This window comes from Panthera onca, chromosome C2 (genome assembly GCF_046562875.1).
Source record: "Panthera onca isolate mPanOnc1 chromosome C2, mPanOnc1 haplotype 2, whole genome shotgun sequence".
Lineage (NCBI taxonomy): Eukaryota > Metazoa > Chordata > Mammalia > Carnivora > Felidae > Panthera > Panthera onca.
Genome location: NC_138347.1, coordinates 49341842 through 49368402, shown reverse-complemented (window position 1 = coordinate 49368402; position 26561 = coordinate 49341842). Strand labels below are relative to the sequence as shown.

The 26561-nt window shown below is 37.6% G+C and overlaps 1 protein-coding gene across 1 annotated transcript in view; it reads right to left on the bottom strand.

The window, feature by feature from the left end:
* Nucleotides 1-6935: 6935 nt before the first annotated feature.
* The window catches only part of CEP97 (centrosomal protein 97), a 30106-nt gene continuing 10480 nt past the window's right edge, over nt 6936-26561 (bottom strand). Inside the window, exons 7-11 of the mRNA XM_078452973.2 lie at nt 22171-22335; nt 20327-20460; nt 17768-18542; nt 13405-13480; nt 6936-11726 (exon numbers count right to left, since the gene is read on the bottom strand). Of these exons, the coding sequence (XP_078309099.1) occupies nt 11022-11726; nt 13405-13480; nt 17768-18542; nt 20327-20460; nt 22171-22335 (1855 nt within the window). The 3' untranslated portion in view covers nt 6936-11021. The remainder of the gene's footprint in view (nt 11727-13404; nt 13481-17767; nt 18543-20326; nt 20461-22170; nt 22336-26561) is intronic.

The window sequence follows — 26561 nt, the reverse complement described above, 5'->3', positions numbered from 1 at the left end:
TGAGAAATAAACTTGTTGTTTATAAGCCACTCAATCCATGGTATTCTGTTATAGCACCCTAAATGGACTATGACACATACTATCCACTCGAAACAGTTTTCTAAAATTACTTAGGTCATCTCCCTTTTTCCTCCCCCTTCAGTGAATATATGTTGTCATAGTCCACACTCCATCCTAAGATCCCTTGACATCCTACTTGATATTTGGGGGGTAAAATTTACATGTAATAAAACTTCAGTCTTTGTGTACTATTCTCTGAATTTTGAAGGTCAGTATGTGATGATAAAGGGGTCAATTCATCAAAAGATCTAACAATTATAAATATTTATGCATCCGAACATCAGATATATTACATAAATGTATAAAACAAATACTTCCAGAACTAAAAGGAGAAATAGCAATATAATAATAGCTGGAGACTTTAATATCCTATTCTCAACAATGAGTAAATTATCCAGACAGAGAATCAGTAAGGAAATAGCAGATTTCAACAACAGTACAGACCCAAATGGATCTACTAATCACACACAGAACATTACATACAAAAGCGGCAGAACACATTCTTCTCAAGGGCACATGGAACATTTTGTAGGATAGATCATGTTAGGTCACAAAACAAGTCTCAACAAAGTAAAGAAGATAGAAACTATATCAAGTATGTTTCCAACCACAGTGAAGTGAAATAGAAATCAATAACGGGAAGAAACAGGAAAATTCACAAATATGCAGAAATTAAACACATTCTTGAACATCTAATGAGTCAAAGTAGAAATTAAAGGGATATAAAAAAATATCTTGAGACAAATGAAAATGAAAAGGCGAAATACCAAAACTTAAGGGATGCAGCAAAGCAGTTCTCAGAATTGTGCGTCAACTATTTCAAATTTAATTTTTTTTTTAATTTCAAAGTAAAAAAATAAAAAGAACATCAGAGCAGAAGGATCTATACTCTAAGGAGTAGAATAAAGGAGTAAAAGGGTAGGGCAGGGAGGGAGTGATAACTAATAGATGATCAGACTTGTGAAATTATTTGGGGAAAGCTTCTTAAATGTGTACAGTAGATCTAGTGGAGCATCTGAAAAAAATAAGAGTGAGTATATATTCATGGGACCGAAAAAAAATAGGGCAGTTTTTAATTCCAAGAAAAATGTTTAAAGATACAAGAAAGGAACGCTCACTACTGTTATTCAACATAGTGTTGGAAGTCCTAGCCTCAGCAATCAGACAACACAAAGAAATAAAAAGCATCCAAATTGGCAAGGAGGAAGGCAAACTTTCACTCTTTGCAGATGACATGATAGTCTATGTGGAAAACCCAAAAGACTACACCAAAAAACTGCTAGATCCATGAATTTAGCAAAGTTGCAGGCTATAAAATCAATGCACAGAAATTGGTTGCATTTCTATACACTAATAATGAACCAGCAGAAAGAGAAATCACGGAATCGATCCCATTTACAACTGCACCAAAAGCCATAGGATACCTAACCAAAGAGGTGAAAAATCTATACACTGAAAACTACAGAAAGCTTATGAAAGAAATTGAGGAAGGCACAAAAAAATGGAAAAACAGTCCATCCTCGTGGATTGGAAGAATAAATATTGTTAAAATGTCAATACTACCCAAAGCATCTACATATTCAATGCAATCCCTATCAAAATAACAGCAGCATTCTTCACAGAACTAAAACAATCCTAAAATTTGTATGAAACCAAAAAGATACTGAATAGCAAAAGCAATCCTGAAAAAGAAAACCAAAGCTGGAGTCATCCCACTTCCAGACTTCAACCTGTATTACAAAGCTGTAATCAAGACAGTATGGTACTGGCACAAAAACAGACACTCAGATCAATGGAACAGAATAGAGAACCCAGAAATGGACCCACAAATGTATGACCAACTAATCTTTGACAAAGCAGGAAAGAATATCCAATGGGAAAAAAGTCTCTTCAGCAAATGGTGTTGGGAAAACTGGACAGCAACATACAGAAGAATGAACCTGGACCACTTATTTACACCATACACAAAAAAGAAACTCAAAATGGATGAAAGACCTAAACATAAGACAGCCATCAAAATCCTAGAGGAGAAAACAGGCAACCTCTTTGACCTCAGCCATAGCAACTTCTTACCTGACATGTCTTCAGAGGCAAGGGAAACAAGAGCAAAAAATGAACTATTGGGACCTCATCAAGATAAAAAGCTTCTGCACAGCAAAAGAAATAATCAGCAAAACTAAAAGGCAACTGATGGAATGGGAGGAGATATTTGCGAATGACATATCAGATAAAGGGTTAGTATCCAAAATCTATAAAGAACTTATCAAACTCAGCACCCAAAAAAACAAATAATCCAGTGAAGAAATGGGCAAAAGACATGAATAGACACTTTTCCAAAGAAGACATTCAGATGGGTAACAGACACATGAAAAAATACTAAACATCACTCATCATCGGGGAAATACAAATCAAAAGCACAATGATACCACCTCACCAATTAACATCTCAGGCAAAAACAGATGTTGGTGAGGATGTGGAGAAAGAGGAACTCTTTTGCACTTCTGGTGGGAATGCAAACTGGTGCAGCCACTCTGGAAAACAGTATGGAAGTTCCTCAAAAAAATAAAAATAGAACTACCTTACGACCCAGCAATTGCACTGCTAGGTATTTATCCAAAGGATACCGGAGTGTTGTTTTGAAGGGGACACATGCACCGCAATGTTTATAGCAGCACTATCAACAATAGCTAAAGTATGGAAAGAGCCCAAATGTCCATCAACTGATGAATGGATAAAGAAGATGTAGTATATATAGATATATACAATGGAATATTACTCAGCAACCAAAAAGAATGAAATCTTGCCATTTGCAACAACATGGATGAAACTAGAGTGTATTATGCTAAGAGAAATAAGTCAGAGAGACAAATATCATATGACTTCACTCATATGAGGAATTTAAGATACAAAACAGATGAATATAAAGGAAGGGAAGCAAAAATAATATAAAAACAGAGAGGGAGACAAACCATAAGAGATTCTTAAATACAGAGAACAAACTGAGGGTTGCTGGAGGGGTACTGGGTGGGGGGAGGGCTAAATGGGCAAAGAGCATTAAAGACACTTGTTGGGATGAGCACCGGGTGTTATATACAAGTGATGAATCACAAATTCTATTCCATTCTATTCTATTCTATTCTATTCTATTCTATTCTATTCTATTCATTATTGCACTATATGTTAACTAACATGGATGTAAAATTAAAAATAATAATAAAAATAAATGAATAAGGGGGGAAAATCCCATTAAAAATAATAAAATAAAAATACAAGAAAGGAAAGGCGATCATAGTATAATAGTAGCCTATACAGTAAAATATATTTACTTACATAATAATAATATAAAAACTGAATTCTAGGGGTGCCTGGGTGGCTTAGTCGGTTAAGCGTCCGACTTTGGCTCAGGTCATGATCTCATGGTTTGTGAATTCAAGCCTAGTGTCAGGCTCTGTGCTGACAGCTCAGAGCCTGGAGCCTGCTTCAGATTCTGTGTCTCCTTCTCTCTCTCTGCCCCTACTCCACTTGCTCTCTCTCTCTCTCAAAAGTAAACATTAAAAAAATTCTTTAACTGAATTCTGACTTTACTAAAATTATGGCCATTATTCAAAGAAAAGGAAGAAATTTGGAGGGTGGTACTGAACCAAGTCCTTAATTATCATAAAAGGAAGTCAGTAGAAAATGTCTAAAACTTAGGGATCTAGTGAAAACAGTATACTGAAGTTAATTAATACCAGAAGAGATAGCTCAGGGGTAGGGAGAAAAGGACAGGGCAGGAGAGTTATTTTATAACTATGCGCATACACTGTATTGTATTGACAATATTTTTTAAAGTAATAATAAACATTTTTTAAGTTGATGAAACAAAAAAATTTAATGCTTTTAAAAAATTTTTTAAAAAGGCAGCTCTCAAAGGGAAGTTTACAGTGATAAATGCATTTACATCAGGAAAAAAACAAGATCTCAGATAAACAGCCCAACGTTACACCTCAAGAAATTAGAAAAAGAACAAACTAAACCCAAAGTTAACCAAAGAAGGAAATAATAAAGATTAGAACATAAATAAATGAAATAGAGAACAGGAGAAGAATAGAAAAGATTAATAAACTAAGAGCTGGCTTTTTGAAAAGATAAACAAAACTGACAAACCTTTGGCTCTACTAACCAAGAAAAAAGATAGAGGGCCAGGGGTGCTCAGGTAGCTCAGTTGGTTGAGCATCCTCCTCTTGATTTCAGCGCAGGTCATGATTCCAAAGTCATGGTATCCCATGGGGCTACACACTGAGCATGGAGCCTGCTTGGGATTATCTCTCCCCCTTTCTCTTTGCCTCTTCCCTACTCTCACTCTCTCTCAAAAATAAATAAACATTAAAAAAAAAGATAGAGGGCCAAATAAAATTATAAACGAGAGGAGAGATATCACAACTGATACCATACAAAGGATCATGAGACAACTATAAACAATTATACACCAACAAACAAATTAGACAACCTAGAGAAATGGAGAAATTCCTAGAAACATACAACCTACCAAGAGTAAATCAGAAAGAAATCTGAACAGACCAATAATGAGTAAGGAGATTAAATCAGTAATCAAAAATCTTCCAACAAAGAAAAGCCCAGGACCAAAAGGTTTCACTGATGAAGTCTATCAAACATTTAAAAAATTAATGGCAATCCTTTCAAACTCTTCTCAAAAAAGCAAAGAGGAGGGAACACTCCCAAACTGATTTTATAAAGCTGGCATTACAGTGATACCAAAGCCAGACACTACAAAAAAAGACAGGCCAATATTCCTGATGAATATAGATTCATATTTCTTCAACATAATACGAGCAAACCAAATTCAAAAGTACATTAAAGGGACCATATACCATGCAAGTGTGGTTCAACATACACAAATCAGTAAATGGGATGCATTGCAAGACAAAAGTTATAAGATCATCTCAACAGATGCAGAAAAAGCATTTGAGAAAATCTGCATCCATTTATGATAAAAATTCTCAATAGATTGACATCAACATAACAAAGGCCACATATGACAAGACGCACCATACTCAATGGTGAAAAGCTGAAAGCTTTTCCAATAAGATCAGGAACAAGGGTGCCTACTCTCACCATTCCTATTTAACATAACACTGGAAGTCCTAGTCAGTGTAATCAGGCAGGAAAAAGAAATAAAAAGCAACCAAGTCAGAAAGAAGTAAAAACGTCTGTTTGCATATGAAATCCTATAGTCTACCAAAAAACTGTCAGAACAATTCAATGAATTCAGTCAAGCTGCAGGATACAAAACTAGCATAGAAAAATAAGTTGTTTTTCTAAAACTAAAAACAAATCACCTGAAAAAGAAATAAAGAAAATAATCCCATTCACAATAGCATCAAAAACAATAAAATACTTATGAATAAATTTAACCAAGGAGAGAAAAGATCTTTACACTGAAAACTAAAAGTCATCATGAAAGAAATTGAGGAAGATACAAATAAATAGAAAGGGATCTTGTGTTCATGGGTTGTAAGAATTAATATTGTTAAAATGCCTATACTATCCAGAGCCACCTACAGATTGAATGCAATCCCTATCAAGATTCCAATGGCATTTTTTTTACAGAAATAGAAAAAGCATTCCTAAGATTCATATAAAAAAAAATAGACCCCAAATAGCCAAAGCTGAAAAAGACCAACAAAGTGGGACGCATCACATTTCCAGATTTCAAACCATATTAGAAAACTATAGTAACCAAAACAGTATGATAACTGGCATAAAAACAAACACATAGACCAATAGAACAGAGTCAAGAGCTCAGAAATAAACCCATGCAAAGATGGTGAACTAATATTCGACAAGAGAACAAAGAATACCCAATAGGAAAAGGATAGTCTCTTGAATAAACGGTGCCAGGAAAACTGAATATTCATATGCCAAAGAATGAAACTGGACCTCTGAATTATACCACTCTCAAAAATTAACTCGAAATGGATTAGACTTAGGCATAAGACCTGATACCATAAAACTCTTATTGTCAATTAAATTTTTAAAGTGTATATGTAATTTTTTATGATTCCCTGCCCTAACCAAATTTTGATTATCCAACTGTACTAGTCTGATCAGGCTTCCATAACAAAATACCACTGATTGAGTGGCTTAAACAATAGAAATTTATTTTCTCTTATTTCTGGAGGCTGGAAGTCCAAGATCTAGGTCTCAGCAGGTTGGTTTCTGTTGAGCTCTCTCGTCCTGGGTTCCAGGTGGCTGCCTTCTCATCGTGTCCCCAAAGTGGCCTTTCCTCTGGGCATGCACAGAGAGTATCTTGTGTCTCTTCCTCTTCTTACAGTACACCAGTCCTATTGGATTAAGACCCCTTCCTTATGACCTTATTTAACCTTAATTACCTCCTTGAAGATCTTATCTCCAAACACAGTCACATTGGGAGGGCTTCAACACATGAATTTTAGCAGGGGATATAATTCAGTCCATAACACCAACCAACTACAGGTCCCATTTGTGTCAAATGAGACGATTTGTGCTCTACTTACTCATTCACTCCCTAACACTTTCAGCACCAGGTTTCAACAGTATCTGACAGTGTCATCTGTGATCTGTGAGGATAATCTGCTTTCTCTACCCATTACCTGGAAGCAATGAAATCTATGCCAAATAAAACTACTAAACTAGCTTTTCTTTCATTTCCTATCCATATTCATAAGGCTAGGACTGTATTATTGTAAACTCACTTATATAACAACTATACTGTAGATCTTTCTTAGAATTCTATCTGCAATTTGTTCTGAATTTTAATTACCCATTAATTATAAACACAATGAATAACAACCATTACTACTAATCACTATAATAAACAGATGAATCACTCAAACAAATGTACAAACTTTTTATTTAGAATTAGAGACTCAAATACAAATTAAATAAGTACAATACAAAATATTAAGCCTTCATAAAACAGATCATAACCACTTTAAATCATCTATTTCTAAAACAAAATTAAAGAGGAATCTAAAAATAGTCTAAACTCAAATTATTTTTAAACTCTTATTGTCAACATTAAAATTATCACAAAACGCTTAAAGAAATTTAACTGGAAAATGAACAAAGCCACCACTGAGAGATTCCTGCTATCTACTATTTCAATTAAGGAATGAAAATATAGTATGATTTCTACTCATTCACAAATAAAATGCACCTCATTTTAAAAAGACTATCTATTTTACTCCAAGATTGTGAGAACTGCTTTGTTTACTTGACTTTTATTTTTAATATGGCACAATAGGTTTGATCAGTGTAAGCAATATCACCAGAAATATTTAGAATGTTCATTTTTATGAACAAAAGAATCACATATTTTAGAAGTTAAAATATTACAATATAATAAATATCATTAATAAGGTACATGGCAAAATAAAGATATACATTAAAAATTAAGTCTTTTTCTCTTCATTTATGAATGGGAAACTGATCAAACTCATGCTATACTTTCCCTTTTTACTCCAGAAAAAAAAAAGGTTTTATAGTTTATATTATTGTTATAAATCCAAATCTAAGAACCTGCACCAAAAAAGTACCAAGGAGATAGTATACTACCTTAAGCTCATATTGTTTCTGAAAATACTTATAAAAGTAAAACTAGACTTGTATTAAGTAGATAACAGGAAAATACTAATACAGTGTTTACATATTTAAAATAACCCAAAACAAAAATAAAAGAAAAATCCACACTCAAGAATGGTACCCACATTATTTAAGAATAAAGTTATTTCCATATATGCAAACAAGTGTGGGGTTAAATATTTCCCTAAAACATGCATATTATGAGGCCTTTCATATTTAAGCTTATAAAACCAAACTATATTGTGTTTGTATCAATTATCATGATGGGACATTTTAAAACTCTGACATCTGTTGTTCTGTAAAACTGAAGATGAAATATAAACAAACTCAGGATTTCACTAGAAAATCTTAGATATCTCCACAACCTGTTATATTTTTCCATGAAATAAATGTACTCCAAGATGCAATTGTTCTTCAAAATTTTTAATTTCTATGACTGATCTTTAAAAACTATTTAAATTAGGGGCACCTGGGTGGCTCACTGAGGTCAGCACGGAGCCTGTTTCGATCCTCTGTCCCCTCTCCTCTGCCCCTCCCCCACTCATGCTCTGTTCCTCAAAAAAAAATAAATAAAACATTTAAAAACCATTTAAATTAAATCACATTTCTTGGAGAAAATTTACTTAAGAGTTCTTAATGACTTAGCCTTTTTCTATGAGCAATTTTGCTTCAAGTGGTAGAGTTCAAGCTCTGTTAGAAGTTTTGGGTTTTTTCTCTTTCAAAAAGATTTTCCTACAGACTCACTAAATGTAAAATTAATAGTGTATGATAAGTTTTGGAATACAATAATTCTTAAGTTTTCAGTTTATTACAACTAACTAGCTATAACATCAAGCAAGTTACTTAACTTTTCTGTGCCTTAGTTTCATCTTTAAAACAAAGAGATTAGAACAGATAATCTCTAAAATTCCTTCCAATTTTCACATAGTAGGATTCTGTGTTTCTGGAAGAATAGCTCATTGATATACTGAATTTTCCATATAGCAATAAAATGGATACGAACTAAAGTAGCACAGCTAAACTAATCTCCTATAAGAAAAAACACAAAGACCATGTTAAAGTTCAACATCCCAAACTTTACTAGACCCATTCTCTCTAGCCAGACCAATGCACTGCCCATAGAGATAACATCAAATATCTTACATAAGTTATTTTAAATCACACTGTAAAACCTATTAAAATATATTAAGTCTATGCCACAGTTTTCCTGCATTCTAATTTACATCATTTTCATTCTATCTACATCCAAAATAATCTGTACAGTTAAGGTAGGGGTCTACTTAATATTCTTGCACTTCAAAACACTAGTAAAGTTCTATCAAATGAAGAGCAAAACATTAAGCCTTATCATAATCTGCCAAGTTTAAAATAAAAGTACACTAATGCTATTTATGGGCTAGAAAAACAAGGGAAAGGTAAAAAAGGAAATCTTGCTGACAAATGCTGATGTTCAAATGAATTTAGGTGTGTTTTGCCATTTCTCAGAAAAGGGGCAAAAGTTGTCAGCAGAAACCTACGTAGGCAATACTGAACCATGACATTTCAGGAACTTTTATGAGAAATTAATTTTCCATGAACAGCACTTTAGTATTAGTGCAGTGCAAGTTGGTTTTTCTGTGTCTAACTATGGGCAGCAAATGAGGCACTTAACTGTAAAATAGAAAAATAGGGTATATTTAAGAAGAAATTCAAAATCACTCATAAAAGATAATTAGCATTATTCAAAAAGTAAAAAATTCTATATTTATTAACATGCATTCAATGTTACACATGCGTCACTAGGGAAAATTTTCAATGTAAGACGACTGTTTGATTTAGAAGAGACAGAAAATATTTCCTTTTCAAAAGATTCTGGATTTCTGAGAATGAAATACAAGTCTTCTCAACCTGAGTGCTACATATTTTTAAACAGAGAAAAATACATTTTACCCACACTGGAGAAATGTTCCTAACTATCAACAAAGTATAACATGTGATCCCTGACTTTATTCGTGAAGGATCAGAAGTTATTATTTTATATAACTTCAAAGAAGGAGATCTAGTGACTGTAACAGAAAAATGAATTTTGATATTTAGCACCTAAATTTAGAGAACACTTAAGTATTGCCATAGTTTTAAATAGTTGTATGTCCAGAGATCGGGGGAAATCAGATAGTGTAGTTCAAGGATACTTTAACATTCTCAAAGATTAAAATACCAAACTTCCTTGATCTGCAAATGCATCCATCTATAACACTCAAACACAATATTATCATCTCTTCCTGAAGCTACTGATCTATATTCTTCTTAACAAGAAATAAGTGAGGTTTATTTTTTCTTAGCCACCATTAAACTGTCTTCCAAATGTGGCACTTTTTCAGAAATTTGTTTAGAAAATAGTCCTTTAAAAAAAGTCATTCATATTCTATCACTAATACTATTTTAAATGTTCTTCACTATGAGGCAGAGGTCAAAAAATGAAGTAAATGGCCATGGACCTTCTGCTGAAATACATAAGCAAACATAAAGCAGGATCAGAGAAGATGAACATAGTATGTTGGCACAGAAATGGTTATCTGTAGGGTAAAAAAGCACTGAATGAAAAGACAATGTCTGCTGTGACATTATTCCAAGTGAATGGAACCTAGCATCTGCTCTCTTCATATCTAAGAGAAAATTCTTGTATTGTCTCTTTAAATAAGCTTGATTTTAATGCTAGGTGGAACACTTTGCTTCATATGTTAAAACTAATACATGACATTAAAGTTTTCCATGAGACGATTTAATCGTTTTCCTCTGAAAAATCCTCTAATCTTACTTTTTCTCCCTATTTGCTGATAAGAAGGCTTTCCTTGACTCATAAGGGAGGGAAAGGGGAAAGGCTTAGAAATATATGTTCTTATTCCAAGGAGGCTGGAAAATTTCTGGAGTTCATTTATATTCACTTTAACAAACTGTATTCCTTACTACATAATTAATCTCCTGACATACAGAAAAATCTAAATTCTCTTATTTATACCTTTAAGGTAAATTGTTCTATTTTCTTGAAGATATTCTAGTTTGTTTTTGAAAGGCAATGAGTACACTGAAAAACAGGAACACTGTTGACGCAATTCAGTTGTTGGGAAATAAAGTGCACATAGCTTTCAATATAAATATTGTTTGATAGATTACAACTAAGAGCTCACAAAATCAAAACAAAGAGTCAGCTCAGTATCTAGAAAATGGAAAACATGAGACAAGAATACAAATTCTATACAAATAGTAACAAAATGGGGATGATAGTCCCCTTCAAAAAAAAAAAAAGGGCAAGTGAAAATGGTAAAAGTAGATTTCTGCTTCCGAAGCACCCACACATGCTACACAGTAATACCAACATGCAGTACCTGAAATGTAGACTCACAGTCTGACTGTTGCCCTTGAACTTCAGCATTTAATTTACAATTTTCTGGTGCCTGGCTGATTTCATCTTGCAAAGCAGGAGATATGCCATGAGAATCATCTACAGAAGTGCTGTCAGACAAGGCATCTAACTTTTCAGGGGAAGGAGCAATATGAAGCTTACTATCTCCTGTGCCTTCCTCCAAATTTGTCCTCTCCTCAGCATCTTCTAGCTGTTGAACTGAAGTTAAATACTGCTCAAGTAGACTATTATCCTGCTCGTTGTTTAAACTCTCCTTACTCCATTCACCATATTCATCGCTAACATCCCCTACATCAGACTCTTTGCCGTATTTGACTGTGTCAATGGAATTCCCCATTATGGAACTTTCACTGCCTTCTGTGGAACTTTTTTCAAAATCCAAAGAATCCTGCAAACAGTGAACTTGCTCTGTTAGGGAAGAATGAAAACCAGAGTCTGGAAATTCTGGTAAGGATTTCTCTTGAGGAGCCTCATCAGGCGCAATAAACCAGTCAGGATTTTGATCAGAAGAGGGCTCCTGACTTTGGGTGAGTAACGGAGGCTTAGATGGCACTAGAGTACTTGATACAGGAGGAACATCAGTACGCCAGGAACTTAGACGCTGATCCATCATCTGCTGCCAAGCTTGTAGAGACCTTACCTACAAACCAAAGGATATAGTTTTATTATAAAATAAAAGTCACGCCTGTTTTACAATGTTCTTTAAGCTTTCTTCCCAATACTCATGAAGGTGATAAATGGCAGATGGCAGAACTTGAGTTAGAAATGGCCTGACTCCCCTTACCCCTTCCATAGCACTCCCAGCCTAAAGCAGGCTGGCACAAGTGGTGCACATCCTTGGTAACAGAAGGTCCTCACCAGGAGAGTTAGGATGGGCCAAAGCAATTGTCTTGTTGCTACTGGAAGAACTATCAGAAGCACAACAGCACATGGCTAAGGGGTAAATAATGTGCTGAGTATGAACTGAAGTCTATTGAATAAGACAGATTAGAGCCTATTATAAGTAGATTCTCTAAAATAAAAATCTCATTGTAGATATCCATTTAAGGTAAGAGTTTTTAAACATTATCTAACAATATATAGCATATACAACTCTAAAATACCTAAAAATATCCCGGGCACTTGATAACATGACCTTTACATTTTTATATTATAATTAAAATCTCAAAATTTTACAGTTAAATCTGCAACAAGAAAGCAATTATAGAATTTTTTAGTTTCCCTTTGACCACCCTCTAAGGTAATCACTGAGAGCAGTGTGATGTGTGTCCTTCCAGACCTTTTACTATGTATTTTTAAATACACACGATGTTTTTAAAATCAAGCAGAACCTTAAGTTCTGCAACTTGCTGTTTTTCACTGAACAATGTTATTCTGGAGATCTTTCCAGGTCTTCAGTTCATACCCTTACCTTATTCTGTTTAACTGTTTCATAATGTTCCATGATGTTGTTATTCTATAATTTATTTAACAGCTCCCCTACTATTAGTAATTATAAAACCTTAGAAATCAGTAACTATTTCTTAATTTTGTAGGCAAAATCCTATTATAACAAACTCATTTATAAAAATGTTTTCAAGAAATTATCATTAAGAAATATTTGATGAAAAGGGCACCTAGGTGGCTTAGTCAGTTAAGTGTCTGACTTGGCTCAGGTCATGATCTCACAGTTCATGAGTTTGAGCCCTGCATCGGGCTCTCTTCTGTCAGCACAAAGCCTGGAGCCTGGGCTTTGGCTCCTCTGTCTCCCTCTCTCTCTCTGCCCCTCCCCTATGCGTGCACACTCCCTCTCTCAAAAATAAATAAACATTAAAAAAAATATTTGATGAGATAAAATAACAGTAAAACTGATTGTCTGAACTATCTCTGATGTGTGCTACTATTACAGGATTCAAACTCTCTTTCCCAAGAAGTCATGCATTCTTTTTAGGACATGCATATTGTAGCCATTATATACCATTTTAGCCACCTTATATTCAAATATTCCCAAAAGATAAAACAAGAAAGACAACTACATAAAACTTCCAATTGGGTTTTTTCTCCTTAGTGGAAATTATGACAACATCCCTCAATTTAGTGCTTTCCTTCATCTTTATGGTTTATCTTTGTGGTCAAAATTATGAAAATATTTTTCTTGAGATTAAATAAAATGTAATGAAATTCACTGGCCTGGTTCAGAGTTAGTGGCAAAGAACACAGACCATGTCCTCAACCTTTAGAAGAAGTGCTTAATATGCCTGACTACTCTATGATTATCTCCATAAATCCAGAATGTTTCTTTGTTCATACATTAGGTAAATCAGCAGGAATGGGTTTACCTGGTTCCAAAGGAATCTGACAGCCTCCTCTTGCACAAATTTTTTAATGCGTTCTTCATCTCTTTCTTTTCTTAATCTACAATAATTCAAAATCCATTACTGACACAACGAAGGGTGCTTTGACTTGCGCCTGTTGTTACAACTAATAAACACTTGTGCTGTCAAGACATTAATAATCTAGTAACAGCCCTTTCTACTTTTAGAGTATCTAAACTGAAACTAGTTTTAAAGTATGACTCAGTGTAGAAGCCAAATGAATATAACTGAAATTTAGATGATACTGGCTCCACAAAGTATTGCCAATGATGAAAAATAAAACAAAATATTAAACGGCTCTTTATCTGGCTGTTATTTCCCAGCCAAGAACACCAAAGACACAGGAGCCTGCAGCAAGGAGTACTTGCTCAAAGCCTCAGAGCAACTGAGGATTAGGATCACAGCTTGACAGCCCTCTTCTAAGAGATTATTAGTAGGACTAATCCCATCAAATTCAGTCCCTGTTTGCCCGTCCCTGACATATTCCTTGCCATTATCAACAGAGCTGCCCTTCCATCACTTCCCCTTATTCATTAAAGTATTAATCTGGGCTCACTGCTGCCCTCTCCATAGGCCTGTCACCAAGCTAAGGCTCCCTTAGTTGTCCATTACCTTCCAGAATGTCACCACTTTTTCTAGCCCCCCCAAGTCCTTCTCCTGTGCCATCTGGGACTCCTAAATTGTAATCAGTAAACTCCCTTAATTTCTCAACCTCTTCTTTGAAATTTTCCTTGACTGAATCAGACATATTGCTGAGGGCACTGTAGCCCTCTCAAGTGGAAGTTATTTTAGGGCACCTGGCTGGCCTAGTTGGTAGAGCATGCGACTCTTGATCTTGGGGCTGTGAGTTCAAGCCACATGTTGTACAGGGAGCCTACTTAAAAAAAAAAAAAGTGGAAGCTATACATCCATACATCAGGGTCAGAAGATAGCTTCTCACTACTGTCGACAAACATTCTTTGCCTTCCTCCTTGAAGAACTCCTGCCATCCTGCTAAGTTTCCCCAAACTCTTTTCACATACAGGCCTCCCATTATCTGCCCCCATTCATGAAAGTCTCAGGGCGAGTGTCTCTCAGCTCCATTGCTATCATCATTTCTGGAGACCTCAGCACTCACATGGACGCTGTCCCTCATAATAATCCACCCTACGTCATTCATTCTCACAGTCTCACTAGAGACCCAGTCATTTTAAAAACGATCTCAAGCACCCACACAAACCACTACCTCCTTTCGTCCCAGCCCACTGGCTCTTGTTCCCCCTACGACAATCTGGACATCCAGCCTTCATCCAGACCTCCACATTAGTGACCCCCACCTCCTCCTGGCTCTCCTTTTACCTTGTTTAAATCCCAAGATCCACCATTATAAGCATCCCCTCCCAAATATCTTCAGCTCCTTTGTCTCTCTCTCCTATCATGTTCACCTGGAAAAAACCCATTCCTGGAAGAACCAAATTAACCATGCCCGAATCAGAAGAAAACAGCTGAGAGCTACTGATGAAAATCATACAACCTGACCTACTGTCTTCCACTCTAACTTTTTCCTCACATTGTCTGGTAATCCTCCATTCTCCTTGTAAGTTCACTTTTAAGACGAATACCTCACAACTCTCTCATTTTCAAATGTTGAGCCTGTCTTCTATATCACTGAAAAAGAAGCGGCATCCATTAGACAGGACTTCCTGTCCCCCAGTATCAAACCTACCACCTTACCTGCTCCTGCTCCTGCTCCTGCTCCTAGCTCAGGCCACTCCCTCTTCTTGTGCACAGATCCTTCTTTCACCTTCTCAAGAACTTCAACCCCATACTTCTCCTTTCCTTCCTCTGCATTATCCGTTTTTCCCTACTTATTGAATCATTCCATCAACACATGAACATGCTCTGTATCTCCCATCATTTTTAAAATTTATTTGAGACAGAGAGAATGGGGGAAAGGGGCAGAGGAAGAGAGAAAGAGAGAGAGAGAGAGAAAGAGAGAGGGTCTTAAGCAGACTCCACGCACAGTGCAGAGCCTAATGTGGGACTTAATCCCACAATCATGGGATCATAACCTGAGCCGAAATCAAGAGTCAGAAGCTCAATCAACTGAGCCACCCAGGGGCTTTAGGTTCTTTAAAGAAGAATTTTCCTGGCGTGCCTGGGTGGCTCAGTTGGTTAAGCGTCTGACTCTTGATTTCAGTTCAGGTCATGATCTCACAGTTCGTGAGTTCAAGCCCTGTATCAGGCTCACACTAACAGTGCGGACATGCTTGGGATTCTCTTTCTCCCTCTTTCTCTGCCCCCTTCCCCTCCCCACGGCTTGTACATGCACTCTCTCTCTCTCAAAATAATCTTTTTAAAAAATAAACAAATATGGGCACCTGGATGGCTCAGTCGGTTAAGTGTCCAACTTCGGCTCAGGTCATGACTTTGTGGTTCATGGGTTCAAGACCCGCGTTGGGCTCTGTGCTGACAGCTCAGAGTCTGGAGCCTGCTTCAGATTCCGTGTCTCCCTCTCTCTCTGCCCCTCCCCTGCTCGCACTCTGTGTCTCTCTCTCTCTCTCAAAAATAAACATTAAAATATTGTTTTAAATAAATAAAATAATAGAAATTTCTTTAATTTCAGATTCTCCTCCAGCAACAACTCCTCTGTTCTTTTCCTCAAGCAACATACTCCAAAAGAACTGGCTACACTCATTCTTCACCTCTCATTCACTATTCAACCCATTCCAAACTGTCTGATTCCACTTTGTCACTGAAGCTCCTCTTAGGAAATTCACTGGGCAGGAAAGGGTTAATTCAGCTAGCTTGGGATCTTCAAACCCTACATATTCCAAAGATAAGACCGGCCTTGACTGGGTCTGGGAAATAATATCCAAGCCTTCGAAATATCCTGTTGATAAGAGTATCTTTGTATATGTGGGCCTTGGGGCCAAACCAGATAGTTTATGCTAACAATGTGCTTTTAGGTGAATACCTGTTTTGTTCACCTGTGGCCCTGATACAGACACTGTACTGTAGCAGTCTGCCCTTATGTAAGGGGCTAAGGTCTAAGTAATTAAGGTTAGTCACACAGGCACTCAATGCTATGTGACTGATGCCCAATAAAAACCCTGCATATCAGGGCTTCAGTGAGCTTCCCTGGTTGGCAATACTTCATATGTGTTGTCACACATCATTGCCATGAGATTCAAGCCCTATCTGTACTACTCCACTGGAAGAAGACAACTAGAAGCCTGTGCCTGGTCTCTCCGGGACTCTGCCCTATACACCTTTTTTCTTTGCTGACTTTAATCAGTACCCTCTCACTGTAATACACCAGAGTCATGAATAGAATAGCTTTCCTGAGTTCTGTGAGTCTGTTTAGCAAATCATGAAACTCGAGAACAGCCCTAAGGTCCCCCCCGTATAGTCGCCAATAACTTCCAGCTTCTAAACTCTCTGTCCTCCCTACGGCACCTTTCTTCTCTCCTAAAACACTTCCCTATCAAAGCTGAGACACACGGGGTGCCTGGGTGGCTCAGGTGGTTGAGCACCCGACTTGGGCTCAGGTCATGATCTCGCAGTTCATGAGTTCGAGCCCTGCGTCAGGCTCTGTGCTGACAGCTCAGAGCCTGAAGCCTGCTTCGGATTCTGTGTCTCCCTCTCTCTCTGCTCCTTCCCCACTCATGCTCTGTCTCTCTCTGTCTCTCAAAAATGAATAAATATTAAAAAAAAAATTTTTTTTAAAAGCTGAGACACACATTCTCCCTATTTTTCTACCACACTGGGTGCCCCTTCTCAATGTCTTTCACTGCCTCCTCCTCTTCCAACTGATAATATCAATAAATATTGCTAGTGGCAATACTAATACTCAAAATAAATTTATGAAGTCCTAATTCTCTTGGGTGGCAGTCAGTAAAACATGTGAGCCCCAGAAGTGAGGAATAATTCCTACCATTGCCCCAGAATTTTAGTCCCTTCTAAATCCTCACTCTTTAATTCTCTCTTCACTTACTGGGTTCTATGTATACTTTCTCATCTTCTCATTTCTATATTTATTCAGTTCCTTTACATTTTCTGTACCTTTCTAAAGTTTAAAAACATCTTTAAGACAAGTAATCACTCAACATTTACTGCTATACTGCATCAATGAACCAAGTGCTGAGCTAGAGATGGAGACAGATGCATTTGGCAGGTTCTGTCTTCAAAATGCTTTCCATATGTTCTAGATCAGGAAACCAAGAGTGTCAACACGGTATGAAGTATCCTGACCACAGCAGCGATGGTTCAATGTTCTGAATCAACTCTAAGACTCTGACACTCCCAAACCAACAAAACAGCACCTAAACAAGGACTTTTGGCCCACCTCCTTATTTCTTCAGTTAAGCAAACAATGTGCTCCTGCATTCTACGCAGCCGGATTTCATGACGCACATCTTTAGCTTGGGGGTTATAGTTCCTGGTATAAAAGCCTCGCCAAGAGGCCTGAAGTTTGGTGGCTGCTTCATTCAATTTCTGAAGGGCAACTTTATCTTGTCCCAAAGCAACAGGTCTCTGGGTTAAAACTCCGCAGGGAAGTTTCTCTGAAGCTGATTGAGATATGGTTTCTTCACTGTCTGGCAGCGTATGGAAGACATTGTGTCCAACCGACTCAGGAAAAGATATAAGACTATGGGTGTCATCCTTCAAGACAGCATTGGTTACTGTTGGCTCCAGACAAGGTAACAGCCCACCTTCCTCATTTACCTCTGTACTAACAGCACTTTCCGTAGTTTGAGCAGAATTCTCACTTGCAGTCCAAAAAGCCTTTTCTTCTTCCTTACTGAAGTCTTGGTTTTCCAGCCCTTTCAAAGACTCATCTGCAACACCATCATCTTCTAGGCCCAAGTTAATGCCTTGCAGCCTCAGCTCAACTGTAGGTGATACTGGAGACAGTCCTGATGGAACTGGCATAAAAGTAGACTCTGAAGAGAGAAGACTACAGTTTAACTTGTCCTCATCTGTCTGTATGTCTTCCAAGTGCAGGTCATTTCGGGAATATCTTGTAGCGTGTACAGAGGCTGGAAAGTTATTCTTAACAGCATGTAATTGATCATCATTACTGTTAGTCCCAACCCAAGAATTGACTTGGATGACGGGTTCTAGAAGAATCAACAAAATATCATTGAAACCACTAAATATTTAAAGAGGTATTTTTTTAGTTTTATCTTTGTAATGAAATCTAACCCCTAAAATATAGTAAATAAAATGCCTTCAGTGATTTCCTCCAATATGCCTAAAACATCAAAGACTTAAGAAAATGAATTCTTGCAATAATCATGGGAAAAATCAAAGTATCAGTCAATACAAAAGGTGGCAACTCTGAATGTTTTTTCTCTGAACGTTTTTTAAGAATTAAAATTGAAGCACAGTGAAAGAAACAATCAACAAAACAAAAAGGCAACCTACTGAATGAAAAAAGATACTTGCAAGTGACATATCCAATAGAGGGTTACTATCCAAAATATATAAAGAACTGATACAACTCAACATCTAAAAAACAAATAATCCAATTAAAAATGGTCAGAAGACATGAGCAGACATTTCTCCAAGAGACATCCAGATGGCCAGACACATGAAAAGATGCTCAATATCACTCATCATCAGGGAAATGCAAATCAAAACTACAATGAGATATCACTTCACACCTCTCAGAATTGCTAAAATGGCTAAAATCAAAAATACAAAAAAACAAGCGATGGCAAGGATGTATAGAAAAAAGAACCCTTGTACACTGTGGGTGGGAATGCAAACTGTAGCCACTATGGAAAACACTATGGAGGTTCTTCAAAAAGTTAAAAATAGAACTACCCTATGATCTAGAAATCTCACTACTTGGTATTTACCCCAAAAAATGTAAAAACACTAATTCAAAGGGATACATGTACCCCTATGTTTACTGCAGCATTATTTACAGTAGTGCTATTACGGAAGCAGCTCAAGTGTGCAGTGAATGAAGAAGATGTGACATACACACACACACACACATAATGAAATAACATTCAGCCATCATAAGGAATGAAATCTTGCTATTTGCAATAACATGGAAGGATCTAGAGAGTATTATGCTAAGTGAATTAAGTCAGAGAAAGACAAATATCATATGATTTCACTCATATGTGGAATTTTAGAAACAAAACAAATGAGCAAAGGAAGAAAAGAGAGACAGACAAACCGAGAAACAAACTCTTAACTATTGAGAACAAACTGATGGCTACCAGAGGGGAGGTGTGGGGGCGGGGGGTGGGGGGAGGGGTGAAATAGGTGATGGGGATTAAGAATATGTTTATCATGATGAGCACTGAGTAATGTACAGAATTGCTGAATCACTATATTGTACACCTGAAACTAATATAACACTGTATGTTAACTATACTGAAATTAAAATTTAAAATGTAATAAAAAATAATACTAAAAACATAATACCAATGACAAAAACAATAATAAACAAAAATTAACACCTTAAAATACAGTAGTTTTACATGTATGCCTGTATAGATACATATATAAAATATAAGACCTAAATGTTCACTTAACAAACAAAAAATTAGGAGAATGTATACTTTTTTGTTTTTTGTTTTTTTTTTTAATTTTTTTTTTTTTCAACGTTTTTTATTTATTTTTGGGACAGAGAGAGACAGAGCATGAACGGGGGAGGGGCAGAGAGAGAGGGAGACACAGAATCAGAAACAGGCTCCAGGCTCCGAGCCATCAGCTCAGAGCCTGACGCGGGGCTCGAACTCACGGACCGCGAGATCGTGACCTGGCTGAAGTCGGACGCTTAACCGACTGCGCCACCCAGGTGCCCCTATACTTTTTTGTTTTATGGTACGCAACAGATCTAACAACTTGAAGAAAAAGGATCAGAGAGCAGTTAATTTCGTACCGCCTTCCTGGACTCTCTGGCCATCTTGAACAGGGCTTGAATGCTCAGGTACAAGGGGTGTTCTTGTTTCAACAGGAGCAAGAGGAGCCAGCTCTTCACTTTGGCTTTGGTTCATCAACTGCCTCTGGTGAAACCTGAAAATCAATAACATCTGATGTGATTTAATACAAACCACAAAAACAAAGCTTTTTTGCTTCTTACATAATACTGTCAAAAACGTAGAAATGTACAAGTTTTTGAAGTAGATATCTTTAATTACTACCAAATCAAAAAGTCTCATTTGAGGGGCGCCTGGGTGGCTCAGGCAGTTAAGTGTCTGACTTCGGCTCAGGTCATGAACTTGCAGTTTATGGGTTTGAGACCCACGTTGGGCTGTGCTGACAGCTCAGAGCCTGGAGCCTGCTTTGGATTCTGTGTCTCCCTCTCTCTTTGTTCCTCACCTGTTCACACTGTGTGTCTTTCTCTCTCTCGCTCTCTCAAAAATAAAGATTTAAATAATTTTTTTAAAAAGTCTCATTTGAAATCACTGGATAGAAAAGGTTAAGAAACTTATTTTTAATTTTTTTTTAACGTTTATTCATTTTGAGAGACAGAGAGAGACAGAGCGTGAGCAGGGAAGGAGCAGACAGAGAGGAAGACACAAAATCCGAAGCAGGCTCCAGGCCTGGGGCAGGGCTCGAACTCACGGACCAGACCTCGAGATCATGATCTTAGCCAAAATTGGACGTTTAGCCAACTGAGCCACCCAGGTGCCCCAAGAAACTTATTTTTAACTCACAATCATATAGACACTCTCATAGGAACAAACATGCACAAACACGTGAGGGCAGGACTGTGATTAAAAAAAATAATAACTTTGGTTCTAGCTTCACTTTTTTTTTAACATTGATTTTTGAGAGAGCAGGGGAGGGGCAGAAAGAGAGAGACACAGAGGAGCTGAAGAGGGCTCTGCATTGACAACAGAGCCCGATGCGGGGCTCGAAGTCAAAAACCGTCAGATCATGACCTGAGCCCAAGTGGGACTCTTAGCCAACTGAGCCACCCAGGTGCCCCTTGGCTTCACGTCTTAATATTAGTATTTAAACACCCAGATGAGGGGAACCTGGGTGGCTCAATCCATTAAGCGTTAGACTCTTGGTTTTAGCTCAGGTCATGATCTCACAGTTCACAAGATCGAGCCCCACCTTGGGCTCCATGCTGACAACAGAGCTGGCTTGGGATCCTCTCCCTCTCTCTCTCTGCCCTGCACCTATTCACATGCACTCTCTCTCCCTCTCTCTCTCTCAAAATAAGTAAACTTTAAAAATAACAAAAACCCATATGAAACACCTGCACTAAAAGAATAAATATGTATTTTTTAAAAATCCCCTTCTCCCAGGGTGCCTGGGTGGCTCAGTCAGTTGGGCATCCGACCTTCAGCTCAGGTCACAATCTCACTGCTCATGAGTTGGATCGCTGCATGGGGCCCTGTGCTGACAGCTCAGAGCCTGGAGCCTGTTTCAGAGTCTGTCTCCATCTCTCTGCCCCCTTCCCTGCTCATGCTCGCTCTCTCTCTCTCTCTCTCTCTCTCTCTCAAATATAAAAAATAAAACATAAAAAAAAAAAAAATTTTAAGTCCCCTTCTTCCATAGTGCTTGGCTCTCCCCACTCAGGAAATGACTAACAATGCAAGCTGGACTGCACCACATGGTTTAGTTCCCCAGCAGGACTGCTGCAGTGACAAGCGGCCCAAATACCCAGAAATGTGGGTCACAGTACTTGCCTCTGTCCTACTAACCATGCAGGAAGACTCAGAGGTATTTTCACTTGTGAATTCACCAGCTGCTACAAATAAAGGGGCTTACCTCTGTTTGCTCAGAATCTTCTCTAGTTTGGCATCCTCGGCAGTTTGAAGACCCAGCGTAGAAGTGAGAGGACAGACTGTAGCCAGATACTGGACAAGCTGGATGTGCTGGCCTGGCCGATAGGCTCTCCCCTTGCCTTGACTATAGAGCCATTCAGCTTTCAAACTGGAATCAGGGGATATACAAAAGAGGAGAGGACACCAGAGTAGACAAGATACATTTTGAAGCAACAATCATCTTCCTTCTTAATTTATAGCATCATTGGATGGTTTTCATAAATAAAATCCACATAAGTTCTTTTAAAAAATCTTTCCTTCTGATTCACTCCCTTTACTATCACAATGTTTTAAACCTTTTTACTTGCTTAGGGGCACTTCCACAAAGTTGTACTTATGGTTCCAAAAATCTTTAAGTTATTTTCAAAGAAGCAATGAGTATTTCCTCTATTTGCTGTCAAACTAAAGTACCTAAATATATCAATTACATTTAAATCCATTAGTTCATACTGATAGCTAAAAAAAAAAAAAAAAAAAAAGCTAATGGGGGTGGAGGTGGGGCCTGGGTGGCTCAGTCATTTGAGCATCCAACTCTTGATTTCCACTCAGCTCATGACCCCAGAGTTGTGAGATTGAGCCCTTTGTCCAGCTCCATGCTGTGCCAGGCCTGTTTAGAATTCTCTTTCTCTCTCTCTCTCTCTCTCCTCCTTGGCCCCTCTCCCCAACTCATGTGCTTGCTCTCTCTCTAAAATAAAAAAATTTTAAAAAGGGGTGCCTGGGTAGCTCAGTGCGATTCTGGATTTTGGCTCAGGTCATGATCTCACAGTGAGATCAAGCCTCACATGGGACTGTCTGCTGTCCGTGCAGACTTCAGATCCTACTTCAGATCCTCTGTCCCCCTCTCTCTCTTTCTCAAAATAAATAAATAAGCTTTTTTAAAAAGTCATTTATACAAACAAAAAATTTCTTTAAAGCTGATTGGTCACAGCTGGAAGATGCTAGTGCCCCACCAACTCATTATTTTTAACAATTGGTAAGTAAAGGATAAGAATTAAATATTATTAATTCTATCTTTCCTATACAAGCTACACCATGAGTGACCAAATAGTTACTTTATAGAAGTATTCCAGCTAATAAAATGAATGGATTAAAACCTCACCATTTTGAAGCTCTCAGTGAATGAATTAAGGGTTTAGGCATTAATAGCTAGCTACTAATAACAATAACATGAAGGGCAACCAAACACTGTGTCTGTGTGTGTGTGTGTGTGTGTGTGTGTGTGTGTGTGTCCCTTGCTAGAACCCAAAAAGTAGTCTTCCCACAAAAAAGCCTGAATCTAATGAAACCTATGCATGTTCCTACCAAGTTACAGGAAACACAGGAGAAAGGAGCACATCAAAGGACAAAGGGATATAACCAGCGAAATAAGCACAGTGGGAAACTCCACAGGACACATCATCTGGTTTTATCAACAACAACGAAAAAAAGGACAAAAGAAAGCAAAAATAAATAAATAAATAAATAAAAGAATAGAAACCTATAGTTAAAAGAGATTTAAAAGCATCATCTTGAAGGGTGCCTGGGTGGCTCAGTCAGTTGAGCAACTGACTTCGGCTCAGGTCATGATCTCACGGCTCGTGAGTTTGAGCCCCGCACCAGGCTCTGTGCTGACAGCTCAGAGCCTGGAGCCTGCTTCGGATTCTGTGTCTCCCTCCCTCTCTCTGCCCCTCCCCCACTCATGCTGTGTCTCTGTCTCAGAAATAAATAAATACTAAAATAAATTTTAAAATAAATAAATAAATAAATAAATAAATAAATAAATAAATAAATGAATAATAAAAGCATCATCTTGAGCATCTGGCAAGTTGAGCCCTCAGGTGACTCCAGCCTCATGTGTGATTTCACAATTGCGTGAGAACCACCCAATCAGCATGGACAGCCCATGGAGCACGCAACAATAATAAATTCATGTTTTAAGTCACTAAAAAAGCAAGAAGGAAATTTAAAAGCTATAGAGACAAATCACAATGTAGGGCCTTATTTGGATCCTGTTTCCAAAAAAAAAAAAAAACCAAAAATTTAAAAACTGCCTTTATGAGGACTATTAGAAATGTAAGCACTGAACTAATATCTGATGTTATTAAGGAATTATTACATTTTTTGAGATGATAGTAGTATTATAGTTATTTCATTAAGAGCCCTATCTTTTAGAGATATATACTGAAATAGTCACAGATGAAATTATATGTACTTTGAGATATGCTTGCAAATAAGAGGAGAACAGGGAGTAGGTGAAGGTACAGATGACAAGGTTGGCCACGAGTTGTAAACTGTTGAAGTTGGATGATGAATTCATGGGAGGTCATTATACTACTCTTTACTTTTGCATATACGTTTTGATGGGTTTTTTCATTAACATGCCATTGCCTCAATTTTACCATTCTTTTTTTTTTTTTTCCCTAAGTTTGTTTATTTGAGATAGACAGAGACAGTGCAAGTGGGGGGAGCAGAGAAGAGAGAGGGAGAAAGAATCCCAAACAGGCTCCATGCTGCCAGCACACAGCCCGATGTGGGGTTCGAACTCATAAACCATTAGATCATGACCTGGGCCGAAACCAAGAGTCTGACACTTAACCTACTGAGCCACCCAGGCAACCCTCAATTTTACTATTCTTAAATCTACCCCTCAACTTGAAGTTGAGGCTGGATCATTTTAGTATACTTTCTCTATTTTTATAGCATTAACTTAGCATTACAAACAGTTTGAAAATCACTTTCAATCCACAACCATTTATTTGGACCTTGATATTAAGGTATCCACATCATACAAACTGTACAGTCCAAAACTGTCGAGACACCCACATTCTACTATAGACAGAAAAGAAACTGGTTCTTTGATAACTGGTTAAATCATGCAAGAGAGTCATGGTGCAAATAAAACAACATTAGTTTCCTGTGATTTGCCAGTTTCATAAGAAAAGAAAAACTGTTTTCGAACAATGAGATATGAGGTATGGCAAGCTGATGAACTGAAGTTATGAAATCCCAACCTTAGTCTAAAGATAAAAATTTTATTTTACCTAATAAAAATAATTCAAAGTATTTCTTCCATGGATTCATTCCTGTGCACTAAATACTGATCATTCAAAATGTTCTTGAAATCTGCTCTAAATTTCCCTAAGTTCTCCTGGCAAGCAGGAGAGAAGCTGGAAAGCTGTCCCCAAAAAAGATCCATAGTAGAAAACAATCACCAACTTTAATGTTAGCCAGCAAGCAACAGGTCTAAGTCATAGATGTTTTGTAGCTGGGAAAGAGAGAAGTGAAAGTAAGAGGAGAGAGAAGGCTTCAGTGTGAATATTCCAGTTTTAAGTGTGTGAGAAAACCCACAAACTGTGGAACATCAACTACTGTAACATCTGTTTCTCTGCCTTTGCTTCACATTCATCAGTATCATTACACAAGTTTATTAATCCATACAACATTCTCCTAGGTAAAATAATCTCCTTGCCAATTAAAACAGCATTGCCAATTCAAAGAAAAACAAAATTAAAAATCATTCAGCTTAACCTATTAATTTCAAATCATTGCAGTATGATTCTTCTCTTGAAACTGAAGGAATAATTTACATAATAGGAGTAACAACTATTAAGAGAGAGAACTTAAAACAATCTGCTGTTTCTCATTAAAGAAAAAAAGGAGTATTAGATGAAATGATATTTAATATTTGCTTTTAAAATATTCTACAAGGGGGGGGCGCCTGGGTGGCTCAGTCAGTTAAGCGTCCAACTTCAGCTCAGGTCATGATCTCACGGTCCATGAGTTCGAGCCCCGTGTCGGGCTCTGTGCTGACAGCTCAGAGCCTGGAGCCTGTTTCAGATTCTGTGTCTCCCTCTCTCTCTGCCCCTCCCCTGCTCATGCTCTGTCTCTCTCTGTCTCAAAAAAACATTAAAATATTCCACAAGGGGTGGAGGGGTGCCTGGGTGGCTTAGTTGGTTAAGTATCCAACTTTAGCCCAGGTCATGATCTTGCAGTTGTGAGTTTGAGCCCTACATCGGGCTCTGTGCTGACAGCTCAGAGCCTAGAGCCTGCTTTGGACTCTGTGTCTCCATCTCTCTCTGCCCCTCCCCCACTCATGCTCTGTCTCTCTCTCTCTCTCTCTCTCTCTCTCTCTCTCTAAAATAAAGATCAAAAAAAATTTTTTTTTAATATTCCAACAAGGGGCACCTGGGTGGCTCAGTCAGATAAGTGTCCGACTCTTGATTTCAGCTCAGGTCATGATCTCACAGTTGGCAGGATCGATTCCCATGTTGGGCTCTGCACTGACACTGTGGAACCTGCTTGGGATGCTCTCTCTCCCTCTCCCTCTGCTCCTCCCCTGCCCCTCCCCTGCTTGCT